We start from the raw sequence: 18,172 nt of genomic DNA on the forward strand, positions 1-18,172 counted from the left end.
TTCACTACTTAAAATTTTATATCAGAGGTTGCTTCAGTGTACTTGTAGGAAAAAAATTTGATATTTAATGTAAAATCAAAATTCTCCATCAAGAATTTAAAGTATAATATATTTTGACAGTGTAGTAGGTATTAGTGATGAGTTAAGGACAAAACAAAATACACAGCAGATTATTAAGATTTCAGAATACTTATTCAACATTTTCCAGAAAAAATCAAGTTGGAAATGTTTGTTTGTTTGTTTGTTTTAGTTTATCTGACATTTAATTTCACTGAAGTATTTTTCCAATCCTACTACCTTAGTTCAGATATTATTTCCATTCATACTTTACCTATCTAGACTTTAGTTCCTAATATCTAAAATGGAGATAATAATGCCTATCCTTTCTTTTTTTGCTGTTGTTTTTTGTTTTTGATTTTTTGAGACAGGGTCTCACTATGTAGTTGAGACTGACCTGGAACTCACTGTGTAGCTCAGGCTAGTCTTGAACTCACAGTGATCCTCCTGCCTCAACCTCCTAAGTGCAGGGATTACAGGTGTGTGTCACCATGTCTGGCTTATCCTTTCTTTTGTGAGATTATTGAAAGGTTCAGGTTAACAAATGTTTGTGAAAGATATATTTGAGACATTAGAAACATTTATATTCAAGATGATTAAAAAATCAAAATAAAAGTAGGAAATCTGATAAGAACATTGCATTATCTTAAGCTAAGGTAGCAATGGGGAACTTTGACATCGTAACATGAAGATGATTTTTTTTATTTTTTGGTACCAGGGATCGAACTTGGGTCCTTGCACTTGCAAGGCAGGTGGCAGAACCACTGAGCTAAATCCATGGCCCTGAAGACGATTTTTTAATTGACATATAAGAACTATATATATTTATAGTGTACAAAGTAATATTTTGATATATACATATATATATATATAGTGATAAAATTAAATCAAGCTAGTCAACATACCCATCACTTAACATACAAAAATGATTTGCTTTTTTTTTATCATTGAATTTATTGGTACATTTTAGGTAAACAGTACAGTTATATTCATCATTGGAATCTTGTACCTTTACATAACAGTTCTTGGTTCTCATTTTTCCCCTTTACTCCTGCCCTCCCTTCACCCCCTCAATGATTTGTTTTCTGAAAAGGGACAGTAATATAAATTGGGAGACCCTATAACTATGCTTTGTAGCAATGTAAATCTAAGTTTTATAATTTCATTTCTAAAAGATACATAACAAAGTATCAATTCTGTTAACATTTTAAACCTGATGTCAAGTCATATTTTTTAGGCTCGAAGTATTGAATGTGAAGTTTTAAAAAAAGATAAGCAAATGAAGATACTAGAAAACAAGGTATTTTTCTAATTATAAAAATATTTGAGAGTATAAAATTTGTAACTGACTGGATTCTGAAGGATCAGCCTTTTTGTTATTCTGTGTAAAGAAATCTCAGTTCTTCTTTGGAGATTTTGGGAATATAGGATTTTTATTGCAGATTTCCTTGAAGGAAACTGAATCATTGGGTTTTGCATAGGATTTCAAAGAGCAGGGTTTTATTAAACTCCTTTAGCTTTCCATCCCATTCTCTAAAAGTTCATACTATAAGCAGCTACATTTGTATTCTGGAAATATTACATGTTATTATAACTACATTTATATTATGGATATATGAGAATAGCAAAATGATGTAAAAAAGCCATCATTAGACATCTCTTTCTTTCCTAAAATCAAGAGAGCTACAGAAAAGCTTCTACACTCTTTATGTGAAATGTTTGGACTTGCCTGGATGCACATTCTAATTCACTTTTCCCTTTTGTGATCCACTCTACCCACTTATGTAAACTTGACAAATAATAAATAGTCCTCTGGAAAGTGTAGTTCACTTTCGGGTAATTCTCATCTCTAATAACACAATTTTCTTCTACTTGGGAATTCTTGTACATATAAAAGTCTTTGTTTCTGTACACATGGATTTTCTTAAAAATGAATTGGGATAGTTTAAGACCTTTTGAAGCATTTCTGGTTATTCTACCAAGTACATTTTAAATATCTTTAAACATTTAAAAGGAAAGAACTATTTAGGAAAAAGTCATGTAATCATGATTATCCCTAATTTTGAAGATGATTTATATTTAAAGGTGATGCAAACTTAAGAACCTTTAATTTTCATGAGCTTATTCAGAAGAAAGTATGGGACTGTTGGAGTGGGATGGGGCAGTCACATCATCCAAAGTTAATGGTTTTTGTATCATTTTTAGTATAAATATGCACATATTTTGAACTGTTTTGTAATGTCAGTAATTTTCAGGAAAAAGTGGCAGGAGAAAAGTACATTAATTCTCAGGGGAATAGGTTTTGCTAGCCTGAAGAATAGAGGAATAAGAAATGCATGCAACATAGGCTCTCTCTAGCAGAGAAACAAGTACTTTGAGGATGTCTTGGATGATATTCTTTAAATTTGAACATTTATTTGACGAGACCAAAAATTCTTGATTTCCTGTTGAGTGTTAAATTTCAATTCAATTTTGCACTGTTAGGAGTTGTAATTAGTTTTTTCCCCCAAAGCTGCTCAACCATCTTCTGTGATCTCCTTGTTCAAACAAGTAGTTTCAAGTCTTTAACTTCTTTAAATATAACAAGTACAGTGAACCCCCAAAATTCACATGGATTATGTTCCTAGAACACCTGCAATTTGTGAAACACTGTGAATTTTGGATACAGCCAGAAAAATGCCTATAAATACCTATTTTTATGGTTTAAACCCTACGTATGCTAGGACTCCCACAGTTATGAAATTTAATTTACTAAAATACTGTCTTGATAAAGCCTTAGAAGGTACAGGTGTTTTGGTGTCATCATGTTAAGCATCTTAGGGCTTTAACAAAACAAAACAAAACCAAGAGCACTAGAGACAGCTACACACGGAACAGCAACCTGTTGTGATATAGAAATGCTGATGCATCTGCTGGAGATAGGTTACAGGGCAGCAGCCAATCAGCAGCAAGAACTGAATAACACTCTTGAATTGACTAGTTGCAAACCTCCTGCCCTCCCCTCCCCAAATTGCAGAGGATATTTGCAGTTTCTGCAAAACTGTAGGGGTTTCTGCCCACATTTATTAGGTTCTGAAATGATTGAGGCCACAAACTCTGAACTGTGACTTCATGGGGTTTTACTGTATATTACATATTCCATGTCTGATAATGCCAGTATTTAAAATCTTTTTAGGTCTGATTTTGCTCTTTGTGTTTTCTTCTGGCTTTTACTTGTTGATCCATATTTTTGAAGTTTTTATGACTTTTTTTGAATTTTATCAATAAGAATTCTTTTAGACTTGTGAGGAAGTTGATAATTTTCTCCAAAATATTTTCTTGGATGCAATACTAACCGAGGCCATTTTAATTAGTTGCTTGATTTGTAGTTTTTTTTTTTTTGATTATACAGGAATTCAGCCTATAAAGCAATATAAGGATACCCCATGGTTACAGATTTATCATGGAGAGTTTTTATTCCTTTCAGTGCCAGATAAGACAGAGAAGTTCCCTAACTACTCTCTTTGCGACAGATTTATTTCTTGTTTATCTTTTCACTGACTTTAAGTTTCTGACTTAGTGCAAGTCTGTCTTATTGGATCTTTTTACATTTACCTGACCCTCATTTTTGTCTCTCTTACCCTTGTTGGGATTCTGCAGATATCCACAGAACAAACGCTGGTTTTGGTGTTAGCCTAAAGCCTTGGTATTACTTTAGGATCTTAATAGCTTTTCTGTCAAAATGGAGATACTTTATTTTTAAAGTAAATAAAATTATATACAAAAAGTTTTACCTGCTACTATGTTTTTACCAAATTTATGTGAAAATCAGTGAGATGTTTAAAAGCTTTTCTTCCTTAGTTTCCTATTGAATTTTCTGAAAGCGACCATTTGCATGCTTGGGGATTATAAAAATTTAGGTAAATCACTTATAAGCAAATAGCAGTAGCATATATTATTCAGTTACTGAATATTAGTGGAATATGACTACTGCAAGAAAAATGTTTACACTATGTTATACTAATGAAGGAGATTTACATTTTTTTTCCAATGAGATTCCTTTTATTTTGATGAAAATTAGAGAAATTTATATATCTGTAATATTTTAGGGCCCCTGTGCTTTTATAGTAGTCCAGACATTTCTTGGGCTCTTAATCAAGTTCTACATGTAAACCCAGAGGAAAATCTCACAAAATGAGATGTTAAAAAGTGGATAGGTTGGTATTTTGATAAAAATTTAATCAGGGGGAGATAGAGTGTCATATTATTCTTCTTTCACAAATATAGTATGCATCTCAGAAATGAAAAAGAGAAAATTAGGAAGAAGACAAGTCATTCTTAGCTGTGGCAGGTGCTTTTCATAAGCTATTTAATAATATAATTAAAAAAATTCAGCTTTCTGTATAGGATTAACCACATAGTACATTTACTTAAAATAGGAGAATTCATTATTTAAGTAGATTAAGAAATTTTAAGACTCTCAAATTTATAGAGATAACTTTTACTAAAATATATAACTTTATACATTAATAGAATTAACACATGACTTTTAAGTGAGCTTTATGTTGCTTTATGCAACATCTTTATAGTCTGAAATTGTTTATTTTGCCTGGAATATTGGATTAAAAACTAACTTCTCATAATTTTTTAGTGTAACAATTTAAGGAAACAAATTGAAAATAAAAGCAAGTATATCGAAGAGCTTCAGCAGGAGGTAGGTACTGTTTGTAACTTCTCAACATCAATATTTTTGCCTTAATTTTAGAAATTAATACTTTCATTTTTAGTGGCAGTGTAAGTTTAAATATATTTCTTTATTTTTGACTTATTACAGAATAAAGCCTTGAAAAAAAAGGGGACAGCAGAAAGCAAGCAGTTGAATGTTTATGAGATAAAGGTATTTGACTGCTTTAGTTTTTAAAAAAATACTCATAAATGTGTGAAAATTTATAAATGTTACACCATTTATTTATTGTAACAGTTACTTTCAAAGCTTATTGTCTTTTTTGATTGAGAAAATCAGTCCATAGGTGAAAGATAGTGCTCAATTGTGATGTAGGTAGTTTAAATTAATTTAACCTCCTTAAAAATATGTGTGTGTTCTACGTGTGTGTTCGTCTTCATACATTGTAAAATGAGATTAAGTTTGGAATTTACATTTATAAAAGATTGATATATGATTATCTTGCTGTGCAAGGGTTTGAAAATCATTAACTTTGTAGAAAATAATTTAAAGTCCTAGAAAGTAAGCTTATGAAACATTATTTGTAGTGGCCTCAAATTCAAAACAAAACAGATGTCTATTGATAGTATAAGAATTAGCTAATAAAAAGTCACCCCAAGATAATGCATATGTTTTAATTTTTTATATGTCTTATTAGCTATTATAAACATTCAAAGATAGAAAAATATAATCATAATGATAGAATAGATGGCGAATCTTAGTGAAGAAACAAACTTTAAAAAGAATCAAATAGAAGATCTAGAACTGGAAAGTGAAATATCTTAATCCAAACCATACTGAACCCCAAAACAACTTCGTATCATTTTAAGAGTATATTAAGATAGATGAATAAAGCGTCAATGAAATTAAAGCTAAATAAACAGAAATTATCTAGAGGAACACAGGAAAAGATTTTTTTTTTTTAAAGGGGACTACCAATTTGTTTTAAATTTGTAGAATCCCTCAGGAAGAATGAGAACAAATAGGACAAAGAAAATCACTTGAAGAATTTCTGAAATCTTGCTTTTAATAAAAACATTAGTTTGAAGTTCTATGGCTCTCAGCAAATTCAAAGCAGTATAAAAGAAAATTATATCTATACAAGCATATCTTAGTCAAAGTGTTAAGGTAAAGAGAAAATTTTATCAGGCAGAGAAAAATGTTACATTGTAGAATAGTGACACAAATGATGTATAAGGACAGTGAAACCCAGAGACAAAAGAATGACATTTGTAAAATGATGAAACAAATCATCAACTCCAAATTCTGTATGCAAAAAAATAGCTCTGTAAAATTAAGTGGAAATGACATCAAAATTGGTACTACAAGAAATGCTAAAGGAATTTTTTAAGACTAAAGGAAAATGACAGATAAAAAGTTCGAACAGTAGAAGAAATGGGAAGTACTGGAAATGGTAAATGTGTACATTAAAGGCTAGATAGTTTTCTTTTTTCTTAATTATTTGAAGGATATATATATTGCTGCATTAAAAATTTCAAGACAAAAATTCAAGATATTTGAAACTAAAAGCCTTGTTACTATAGTGTTTATAAGATATATGACAACCATAGCACAAAGGACAGGAAACTATATAATAATAGTTGTAGTGCATATACATACATATATATATGTATATATGATATACTATAAAGTAGAATATCATATATATATGATATACTATAAAGTAGAATATCATATACTATATATGATATAAAATATATATGAAGTAGTGTAGTATCAGCTCCTAAGGAGCATGTGATACATATTATCTTTTTCTCTAAAACAACCACTTAAAGAAGTATAATCATCTTAGTTTGGATTGCTATAATAAAGTACCATAGACTTGGGTGTCTTTTTTTGGGAGGGGATAGAACTCGGGTCTTTGAGCTTGCAAGGAAGGCAGCAGCACCACTGAGCTAAATCCCTGGACCTAGACTTAGGTGTCTTAAACAACAAACACTTAATTTCTTGTAGTTCTGAAGGCTGGGAAATCTAAGATCACAGTACTGGCAGATTCGGTGTCTGTGGGAGTCTTGATTCCTGGTTCATAGATAGTTGTTTTACTGTGTCCTCGACACAGAAGAAGGAGGAAGAAAGAGATCTATGAGATTTATATATTTTTATTTATTTATTTATTTCTTCATTGAGTTTATTGGTACATTTTAGGTATACAGTACAGTTACATTCATCATTGGGATCTTGTACCTTTACATGACAGGTCTTGGTTCTCATTTTTTCCCCATACCCCTGCCTTCCCTTTACCCCCTCCTCCCTTCCCTATTTACAAAACTTTATTTCCATTTTTTCATTTTCTCATATTTTTTTCTTTTTCCTTATTTCCCTTCCCCTCCCCTTCCCATTTCCCCCACACCTTTAGCCCTTTTCTTCCTATTTCACATTGTCAGTTATACCATTAGGATCTTATTTATAATAATAGTTTTTCACACCAGAGACTGTTCAGTATTTACACATGTGACTTACTTATTTCACTTAAGAGTAAAAGCTCTATAAAATGGAATACTACTCAGCCATAAAGAATGAGAAATTAGAGTCATTCATAGGAAAATGGATGTATATTGAGCTTATGAGATTTATTTTTAGAAGGGTGCTAATCCCATCAATGAAAGTTCCACCCTTTGACTTTATCACCTCCCAAGGGCTCCATCTCTTAACACTATCACAGTTGAGAATTAGTATTTTGACACACACATGCACATAACATTCAGCATTGTGGGCACAAACATTCAGTCCATAGAGTAGCAAAAAAAGCAGTAGAAATATTAAAGTAGATATGAAAAATGTTTGATAAACTCCCAAGGAGGAGCAAAAAAGATATGTAAATAGAAGACAAATGGCAAAGTGATAGGTCTGAACTCAGCCATATCAACAGCTACCAGCATACCTTGCTTTTATCATGCTTTACTTTATTGTGTCTCCCAGACACCAGGAAAGTTTTTGGTAAATCTATGTTGAACAACTCTTTTGGTACTATTTCCCATTCATTCATATAGCCATTAGCATTTTTTCCACAAGACAGGTTTTAACAAGGTCTGTATGTTGTTCTTTTAGACATAATGCTATTGCAAGTTAAATAATGTGGTATTAGCTTACCTTTCATATATGTACTGGGAAGCCAAAAATTCAGTGGAATTGTCTCTTAATACTTGTTTTATTGTGGTGATCTGGAACCAAACCCCTGATATTTCGGAAGCACATGTGTATATCATGTATCGGTGAAGTAATATAGTAATAAAGAGCAGAGATTGTTGGTCTGAATAAAAAAGATCAGGGCCAAATTATATGCTGTGTATAAGAGACATACTTTATTTAATAAAAAGACAAAAGAGTTTGAAAGTAAAAAATTGAAAGGTAAATCATGTAGCAATGCCAACAATAAGCATAGGAAAGGTGGACTATTTTTATAACACAAAAATAGATTCAGGCATAAGGAATATTATCAAAGATAAAGAAAGATGCTAATCAGAAAGATATACTAATTATGAATATGTTTATAATACAATAGTAACAGGACTTCAAAATACATGAGGCAAAACCAAAAAAGAACTAAAATGAGAAATAGACAAATCCATAATAGTTGGAGATTATAAAATCCTTTCAACAAGTAAAAACTTTAAGAATATAGAAAATTGAACACTTTCAACTACATTGGCCTAAGTCACACCTTTAGAACTCTAAACTGGAATCTATAAATTCTGTGAGAATATACATAGACTGTTTAACAAGATAGAATAAAGGCAAGTATATAAAACAAATCCCCATACAATTCAAAAGACTGTAGTCTTACAAAGTATGTTCTCTTATTATAATAGAGTGAATCAGAAATAAGAGAGCATACAATATCTAAAAAGGCCTCATTATTTGGAAATGAAACATTACACTTGATCTTAGCCAAAAGGCCAAGAAGAGATATTATACTAGATAATGATTCATAGGACAAAGACGAAATCACAAAGAAAATCAGAAATTATTTTAAAATGAATGATAAAAATAAAATAATATTTGTGTGATGCAGCTAAAGTAATTCTTAGAAGGAAATTTATAGGTTTAAATATTTATTTTAGAAAATATATGATCTAGGTTTCCAGCTAGAAACTTTAAAAAGGGAGCAATTAAATCCACAGAAAATAGACAAAAAGAAATAATAAAGGTAAGAGAGATAAAAAAATGGGAGACAGAAAAAGAAGCAAAAATTTATTCTTTCATAATATAAATTAACTCATACCAGAAAGAGTGGGGGGAAGAGGACTTCTCAGTGTAGATATTATAACTATTAGAAGGATAACAAGGGAATGCCACAGATGACTTCATGCTAATTAATTTGAAATTTAGAGGCAGATTTCTTATTTATCTATTTATGAAAATTTTCATAAAAAATTTTAGATCTAAAAAATTTAGATTTAGAACTGGATGTGGTGATGCATGCCTGTAATCCCAGCAGTCTGGGAGGCTTAGATTCGAGAATCTCATATTCATATCCAGTCTGGGCAACGTAAGTCATTTAGTGAGACCCTATTTAAAAATAAAAATGCCTGGGAATGGAGCTCATTGGGAAAACTCTGGGTTCAATCCCCAGGATCACCAAAAGGAAAAAGAAAAGAATAGAAAATAAAAAATTTAGATCTGGATGATTTGGATGGTTTCACTGGTGAATTCTGCCAGTTGCTTAAGGAAGAAATAATACCACTCTTTCAAAAAACAGAATGAAGGTACAAGATTCCAGTGATGAATGTAATTTTATTGTTTACCTTAAATGTACCAATAAACTTAGTGGATAAAAAAATCCCAGAAAACAAAAGAATGAGAACAATTTCCAAGTAATTTTTTTTGTTGCCAAATATCAACAAAGATACTGCAAGAAAATTACAGAACAGTATCCCTGTGAATATGGATATAAAATCCTTACTAAAATTTTAGTAAATATTTCAATAATACATTATATTAAATAGGTGGGATTTACCTTAGCATTGTAAAGTCATTTTAAAATTTGAAAATATTGGTGTAAATTATCAAGTAATACAGGAGAAAATCATCAAAATGACCTCAATAGTTGCAGAAAAGCATTTGACTTCTATCAAATCATAACAACAGTGAATTTAAACTCCCTTAGAAGAAAACATCAGGGGAGTAAGTTCATAAGCTTAGCAAGATTTCTTAAAGATACTGGCAAATATTCATTAAAAAGTTTGATAAGTTATGCCATGAGAGTTTGAAAGATGTGGCATATGCATACAAGGAAACTATTAACCAAGGAAAATGAACTCTGTTGAATGAAAAAAAAGACAAGTATATATACTGTGAAAATTAAAGTTCAAAAATAAACATTGCTTAGGGATACATAATTATTCAATAAAACTATAAAGAATAAGAATAAAGAATATTTATAAATATTATGAGCATTTGTTACAGTTGAAGGGGCAGTAGGGAAAAACTAACAAAAGAGGATACTCAGAAGCCTTTAGCAATATTGGTTAATTCATAGATATAGGTAGTGGTTCATTAATGGACATAGAATACAGTCTGATTCATTGTTAAGTTACCCATGCCTCCCTCAGTTCCTGTCCCTGCTAGATAACACTCCTCCCAATTCTAATTCATCCCTAAGGTAAAAATGAAGCTGGAGGACAGATGCTAATTCAGGGCACTCTTCTCTTGGTAACTGTTACCTTTGACTCATAGCTTTGTAATTATTTATACAAATTATATGAAAACCACAGGAATTGAAGGTGTTTCTTTGTAGAAAACTGAGCTCATTAATTTGCTTTGTTTTTGAATGTATAGATTTTTCTACCCAACTGGAACAGTTACTTATACTAAAACATAGAGAACTGAAACTAACCAATTTAAATACTGAGCAATGCATTAAAATGAATTTATGGCTGTTTGTTTTATATTGTCAATACTAAATATGTATTTTAGAGGACAAAATATGAAAAATGAAGTGCATCTTGTCATGTGAAAAATGTAAGGAAAATTATCAAACTACAATTTTAATGAATAAGTAATATTTTAACATTTAACAAAAACCATCAAATGAATATGGAATATTTTGCTTTAATCCACATTACTTACTGATATTCATGCTATTTTCTTTAAAGGTCAGTAAATTAGAATTAGAACTAGAAAGTGCCAAACAAAAATATGAAGAAATGACCCACAGCTATCAAAAAGAGATTGAGGACAAAAAGTTATCAGAAGAAAATCTTTTGGGACAGGTGAGAAAAACAAATTGTTTAAAACTTGTGCTAAAATTCTATATTCATTAGCATTTAAAGAAAAAATAAAGATTCTTAAATTTTAAATTATGATTTTTAGAAAGATTTAATAAATTTATATTAGGAACAATTATCTATTATCCCTATTATTATAAATGTTTGAGTATTGAGTGAGTTTTTAAAAGATTATCACAGTGTTATACTGTCATTTCACTTAATAAAACAGCAAAAATAAGCCAAAACTGTGATTGTGTTAGTTACTTTTTTTGTCACCCACAAATTAAAGGAGAAAAGGTTCAGTTTAGCTCAACAGGTTAAAGAGATTTCAGTCCATAGTTGAGTGGCTCCTAGGCATGGTTGTATGGCAAAGGAGGAGAAACAGTGCATGGCTTACCAGACAGAAGGTAGTGAGCAGCAGGCAGCAGCAGCAAGCCTCCCTTTTCCTTTTATTCCATTCAGGCTATAAGCCACCCACAGTCAGGGTATGTCTTCTCATAGTCTGCACCTGTAACTATGCTGAACCAATCTGTGGATTAATTTAGTTATCATATCCTTAATCCATATTCACACACCCTTATCCACATTCACACACCCTAGATCCAGCCACCCCTGAAAAGCCCCACCTATGAGCATATGAATACAAGCCATAACGGTGATGTATTTTCTACTTGTTTTTCTAATTTCCAAGTGTTTGAATTTTCCATATTTATATAAGTAGGACATAAGATTTGCTTTTTACATTTAAGTTATATGTATTTTGTGCATTTTAAATATTATTTGTTTGATAGGTTGAGAAGGCAAAATTAACAGCTGATGAAGCAGTAAAATTACAGAAAGAAAGTGATACGCGATGTCACCATAAAATAGCTGAAATGGTAGCACTTATGGAAAAGCATAAGGTAACTTTTTCATACAATAAAATTACTAATTTTTTGTTTTTAAAATTTTTATTAGTACATGTTTGCAATTCACACTAGAGGAGGAGGGGTTGGGGAGGGAAACAAAGGGATTAGAAAAAAATTATTAATTGAAGTCTTACTTCTGTGTACAAAATAGTGACCCTCTGATAGTCTTCTGATTTGTCAGAAAAAATTATTGTCTGTACGAGTGACTAATTAGAGCTGGAATACTTTTGATCTTCCACTTTTCTAAGTTCAGATCTTAGCCATACAAAGCTGGGCTGGCATATCATTTCCTAGAATAAATCTCTCCTTATCATCTGTTCTTCTAGTAGTTTTACAGCACTTTCTATCTTTTATTTAAATACATATCCAGAAAATACAGCATATCCTACATTAATATTTGTATCCTATACATGTATCTAATGCTTACTAGGCTAAATAATTTTTTTTTTTTTTTTTTTGGTACTGGGGATTGAATTTGGGTCCTTGCATTTGTGGGGCAGGCAGCGGTACCACTGAGCTAAATCCCCGGCCCTAGGCTAAATAATTTTTAACAAAGAATTAAATGAAAGTCTTACTGTTTGTTGTATTTGTGTCATCTATTTTACAGTAATACTTCTATTAGGAAAGTATTCCTCAGTCTCCTCATAATTTGGAGAGGGAATAGGCTATACCTACCTTTTCATTTTTAAAACTTGTTGGAATCTAACATGATGATGTAACCAGTGAAAATTTAAAAAATAAATTTCATTATGAACATAGATTTAAATTTGTTATGTTTCAATGTAGTGAAGCTTTTATTCATATTAATACTCAAATTGTCTCACCTTTGGCCAGTAGGAGCCTTGTAAAGGCTGGTAATTCCTTTTGACTTGATTCTAATAGTTCCTGGTAGCTTACTTTTGTCATGACAGAATTTTCAAGGTTCCTTTTGTATTTTCTGTCCCAGATGTGGAGTTGGCCATTTTCCTAAGTCCTGGTGTTTCTGCTGTATTTTTTAAATGATGAATTCAGTGTTTCCAGTGTAGAGTTACTTCTTACTCTTATGTTAGATTTTTTTTCAAGACTATTGAATAACTTTTTCTTACTGTTAAATAAGTTTTAGGATATTGGAATGAAAAAATACAATTGAAAAAACTATACATGAACTCTAATGAACATCATTTTCCTCAAATATTATATGTGATAGGATACTAATGTTATAAAACATAATTATTTAGTTTTAATATATCTTTGTTTAACATAGCTCCAATATGATAAGATTGTTGAAGAAAGAGACTCAGAATTAGGACTTTATAAGAGCAAAGAACAAGAACAGTCATCTGCGAGAGCATCTTTGGTGAGATACAGAATATTAAAAGCCAGTTTTTAAAATGTTAATATACTTGGTAGTAAAAAATAATGTGTAAAATGATAATTTTTTTCTTTCAGTATGGGGATTGAACTCAGGACCTTTTGCTTGTGAGGCAAGCATGGAACCACTGAGCTAAATCCCCGGCTCTAAAGTGATAATTTTTAAACTATAGAAAACATGGTCTAATCTGAAAGAATTCTTACAAATCTTGTTCGGTGGTTTTCTAGTTTATTTTTGAAATAGTAGAACAAACTCTCTTTTCAAATGAGATGTTATAAGGTCCAGTTAACGGGTAAATTTCAAGCTCTGACTGGGAAAGGAGAGTGAGATAAGGAGAGAATGAGAACAAATAAATTTAGTGTTGAATCTTTGTTTGAAAAAACTAAAAATTTGTTTAAAGTGAAATCTAGTTATAATCTTCTTATGTGTGGACTTTTAGGGGTATTTCATTAGTAAATTTCTCTATGGAGCTGAATTTACTTGAAAAACTATTTTCATAGTTTTGAGAAATATAAGGGAGCACTTAAAAACTTCATGTTTCTTTTTCTTTAGGAGTTTGAACTATCTGATCTCAGAATTGAACTTCTGTCTATTAAGAAGCAACTTGAAATAGAAAGAGAAGAAAAAGTAGGTTTTTTGGCATTATAGATAAAATGATTATAGTGTTTAGGTGCAACTTTGCATTTTTATAAATGTGCCATCTTAGAAATCATTTGATAAATCAGGGCAACTAGAAATAAAAAATACAGTTTTTCCCTGTTAACTTTTCCAGAATATTTAGCACATTCCTTTAGTTAAATGTCAAACATGTAGGAATGTACATGCACTTTTAAGACTAAAAATACTTTTAAATATTTCATAGCTAGTTGAGAAACATTATCTCATATATTGAAATGCTAATATATTTAATGTAGCTTTAAAGTTACTGTTTCAGAAAAATGACATATCTGTGTACCATTTTGCAACTTACAAAGTGAATTGACTAATATTTTAACATAACAAATACTAATTTTTTTCCCTTTTTATATGGTAGGCACTGTGCTTAGTACTCTACTTACATCAGATTTTATCTTTACAACAATGTTGTATGCAGTACTAATTATTTTCATTTTTAGAAAGGTTATTTATTTAGAATCACATAGTGAAAAAGGAGAATGTCCAGAGTTCAAATCTGTGTCTATTTTTCATGGCTTTGAAACCTTATCACTTAATCTCTGTGCAGCAGTTTAGAACAATTTCAGTATCAAACCTCTGTGAATTTGTTAACTTTATTTCCTGTATTTCTTTTCATCCTTTTCCATTGGTGGAAAATCTTATACAGCATTCCCCTTACAAATGTGAGTTTACTGTATATAAGTATTCACATAGCATTTTGTTTTTACATTAGTTATTTCAGCCTATGCCTTTGATTATGCAGTAGTGCAGGCTCTTCAAAGTCTAGAATTATGTGTTATTTTCGATTTCTCTTTATCTGAATACAGGGCTTTGCAATTTTTATATTTTCAATAATATTGAAGAAATGACTAAATAGATTACTATAATAATAGTGTTTATACTTGCCTTTATTTTACTGTTTCAATAGAACAGGAGTCCTTCTGTGTCTTTTGATGTCCTGTTGTGTGGTGCTCACCCACTTTGCTGGGAATTGAATTCAAGGACTCGTGTAAGCTAGGTCCTGCCACCAAACTACATCCCCAGCCCTCAATTTTTGATGTTCTTGATTAAAAACTCAGCAATCAATTTTTTATTGTTAAGCTAATAAACATGAATACGACTTCCACTATCTTTAAAAAAGTCTTAAAACTTTTACCTATTCCTTAAGCTACCAAACAATCTCTATTTTGTTCTTCTTTTTCGTTTTGTGATGACTTTTTGGGGGGTTAAAATTTTTATTGGCACATTATATGTATATATGTGTGTGTGTGTGTGTGTGTATTATACATATATATTATATATATTATACATATATATGTATAATATATATGTATGTGTGTATATATATAATACATATATATAATGATAGCATTCATCATAGGGAATTTGTACTGTACATGATAAATCTTTTCTTTATTTTTCCCAATCCCCTCCCCTTCCATCCTCCCTTATTTACAAAAGCTTTGTTTCCATTTTTTTCTTCTATTCTTTTTTGTTCTTGTCTGTTTTTTCTTCCCTCTTCCCCCTCTTTTATTCTCATTTGAATATTTCTTCTCATTTTCGAATATCTATGTATACTTTGGTCCTTATTTCCGGTTTTGGTTTCTCAAACCAGAGAAACAATGCAGTATTTAAACATGTGTATCTGATTTATTTCATTTAAGAGTATGGTCTCAGGGTGCATCCATTTACCTATAAATGTCTCAAATTTATCCTTCTTTATTGCAGAATAATAATTCATTGTATATAAAAACTCCATTTTTATCCATTCATTGATTGATGGACACTTGGGCTGTTTCCTATGATTTTGCTATTACAAATTGTGCCGCTATACACATAGGTGTCCATATATTGCTGTGGTATCTTTTAATTCTTTCAGGAGGATAACAAGAGGGAAATTGCTGGGTTTAATGGAACCTCTAGTTTTAATTTTTTGAGGAATCTCCACATGGATTTCCACATTGGTTGTACCAGTCTACACTCCCACCAACAGTGGAGAAGGGTCCCTTTTTCCACACAGTGCTGCCACTATTTGTTGTTGGTTGATTTCTTGATAACAACTGTTCTTTCTCGATTGAGATAGAATCTCAGTGTTGTTTTAATTTGCAATGACCAATGATGTTGAACTTTTTTTGTTTTTTTTGGTACCGGAGATCAAACTTGGGACCTTGTGGCTTGCAAGGCAGGTGGCAGAACCACTTAGCTAAATCCCCGGCCTGAACATATTTCATATATTCACTTTTCATTTCTACTTCTTCATTGGGGAGGTGTCAGATGCCCATTTCAGATGCCCATTTTTGAATTGGGTCTTTAAAATGTGGGAGGTCTTATTTTTTTTAGTTCTTTGTATAGATATTAGTCCTTTGAGGAACAGCTGGCAAAATATTTTTCTCACACTATGAGTTGCCTTTTCACTCTGTTGATGGTTTCTTTTGCTTTGCAAAAGCTTTTTAATAAGATGAGATCCCAGTTGTCAGTTCTTTGTGATATTTCCCGTGCACTTGGGGTTTTGTTCATAAAGTCTTTGCTTACACCAGTGTCTTTGAGAGTCCTACCTATTTTATCTTCCAACAAATGTAGTGTTTCTGTTTTAATATTTAGATCTTTGATCAATTTTGAGTTTAGTTTAGTGCATGGTGAAAAATATGGGTCTAGGTTTAATATTCAGCATGTGGAAAGCCAGTTTTTCCAGCACCATTTATTAAAGAGGCCTTTTTCCAGTGAATGCATTTGGCTCCTATGTCAAATATAAGGTGGCTGAATATGTTTGGAGTTGTTTCTCCATCTTCTATTCTGTTTTTTTTTTTTTTCCAGTGCCATGCTGCTTTTATCACAAAGGCTTTGCAGTATAATTTCAAGTCAGGGATTATTATCTCTCCTGATTTTCCCTTTTTACCCAGAATAGCTTTTGCTATTCTAAGTCTCTTCTGGTTCTCAATGAATTTTAGAATTGTTTTCTCTAATTCCTTGAGGTATGGTATTGGTCTTTGATTGGGATTGCATTAAATCTATATAAAAATTTTGAAAGTATGGCCATTTTCAGTATATTGCTTTTTCCTACCCAACAACGAGGGATACCTTTTCTTTTTCTGATAGCTTCTTTGATCTCTTTTTTAAGAGTACTATTGTTTTCAATGTATTACTTCCTTAATTAGATTGATTCCTAAGTATTTCATTTTTTTGATGCTAATGTGAAAGGTATAGTTTTCCTATTTTCCTCTCAGTGAGTTTGTTGTTTGTGTAGAGGAATACTATTGATTTTTGAGTGATGACTTTGTATCCACCTATGCTACTGAATTTGGTTGTTAAATCTAGAATTCTTTTGATGGAGTTTTTGGATTCTTCTATGTAGAGTATCATGTCATCAGCAAATAATGATAATTTAACATTTTTCTTTCCTATCCTTATTCCTTTTATTATGTTGTTTAATTGCTCTGGCCAATTTCAGAACTATATTGAATAGGAATGATGATAATGGTCATCTTTGTCTTATTCCTGACTTCAGAGTGAAAGCTTTCAGGTTTTGACCATTTAATATGATTTTGGCTGTTGGTCTTTTATCAAATTGAGATAAAGACCATCTGTTCCAATTTTCCATTAGGTTTTTATCATGAATGTGTGTTGGACTTTGTCAAATGCTTTCCCTGCATCTATTAAGATGATCATATGGTTTTTGGCCTTGGTTCTGTTAATATGGTGTATTTGAGTTTGAGGAATAGTGGCATTAGATCTCCTTTAAAGTTCTTGTAGCATTTAATGCTGAATCCGCCAAGGCCTGGACTTTTCTAGTAGGTTTTTTACTACTTCTTGAATTTCATTGACTGATACTGGAATGTTTACAATTTTTATATCTTTTTGATTCAACTTTGGTAATTCATATGTGTCTAGGGTTTTTTTGTTGTTGTTGTTTGTTTGTTTTTTGTTTTTTTTTTGTTACCAGGGATCGAACTCGGGACTTTGTGCTTGAGAGGCAGGCAGCGACACCACTGAGCCAAATCCCCAGCCCTCATATGTGTCTAGGAATCTGTCCATTTCTTGTTTTCTATTTTATTATAGTGCAGGTTCTCAAAACAGGTATTGATGATCTGAATTTCTGCAGGGTCTGTTGTGATTTCACCCTTTTCATTCCTAATTGCATGGATTTTCTTTCCTTTTTTTGATAAGGTCAGCCAAGGGTTTGTTAATTTTATTTAGGATTTTATTTTAATATTATTTTATATTTACATTTTATATTTATTATATATCTATTTTATATTTTATTAATGTTTAT

The 18,172-nt window shown here is 31.2% G+C and overlaps 1 protein-coding gene and 1 pseudogene across 1 annotated transcript in view; one reads left to right on the plus strand and one right to left on the minus strand.

The window, feature by feature from the left end:
- Sycp1 (synaptonemal complex protein 1) overlaps positions 1–18,172 on the plus strand; it is an 81,283-nt gene that overhangs the window by 46,352 nt on the left and 16,759 nt on the right. The window contains exons 22-28 of the mRNA XM_010631215.3: positions 1,295–1,357; positions 4,688–4,750; positions 4,871–4,933; positions 10,876–10,992; positions 11,781–11,891; positions 13,141–13,233; positions 13,801–13,875. Coding sequence (XP_010629517.1) covers positions 1,295–1,357; positions 4,688–4,750; positions 4,871–4,933; positions 10,876–10,992; positions 11,781–11,891; positions 13,141–13,233; positions 13,801–13,875 — 585 coding nt within the window. The remainder of the gene's footprint in view (positions 1–1,294; positions 1,358–4,687; positions 4,751–4,870; positions 4,934–10,875; positions 10,993–11,780; positions 11,892–13,140; positions 13,234–13,800; positions 13,876–18,172) is intronic.
- Positions 8,567–8,688, minus strand: LOC117284086 (annotated as a pseudogene).

Source organism: Fukomys damarensis, unplaced genomic scaffold (genome assembly GCF_012274545.1).
Source record: "Fukomys damarensis isolate Sample0158 unplaced genomic scaffold, DMR_v1.0_HiC HiC_scaffold_33, whole genome shotgun sequence".
Lineage (NCBI taxonomy): Eukaryota > Metazoa > Chordata > Mammalia > Rodentia > Bathyergidae > Fukomys > Fukomys damarensis.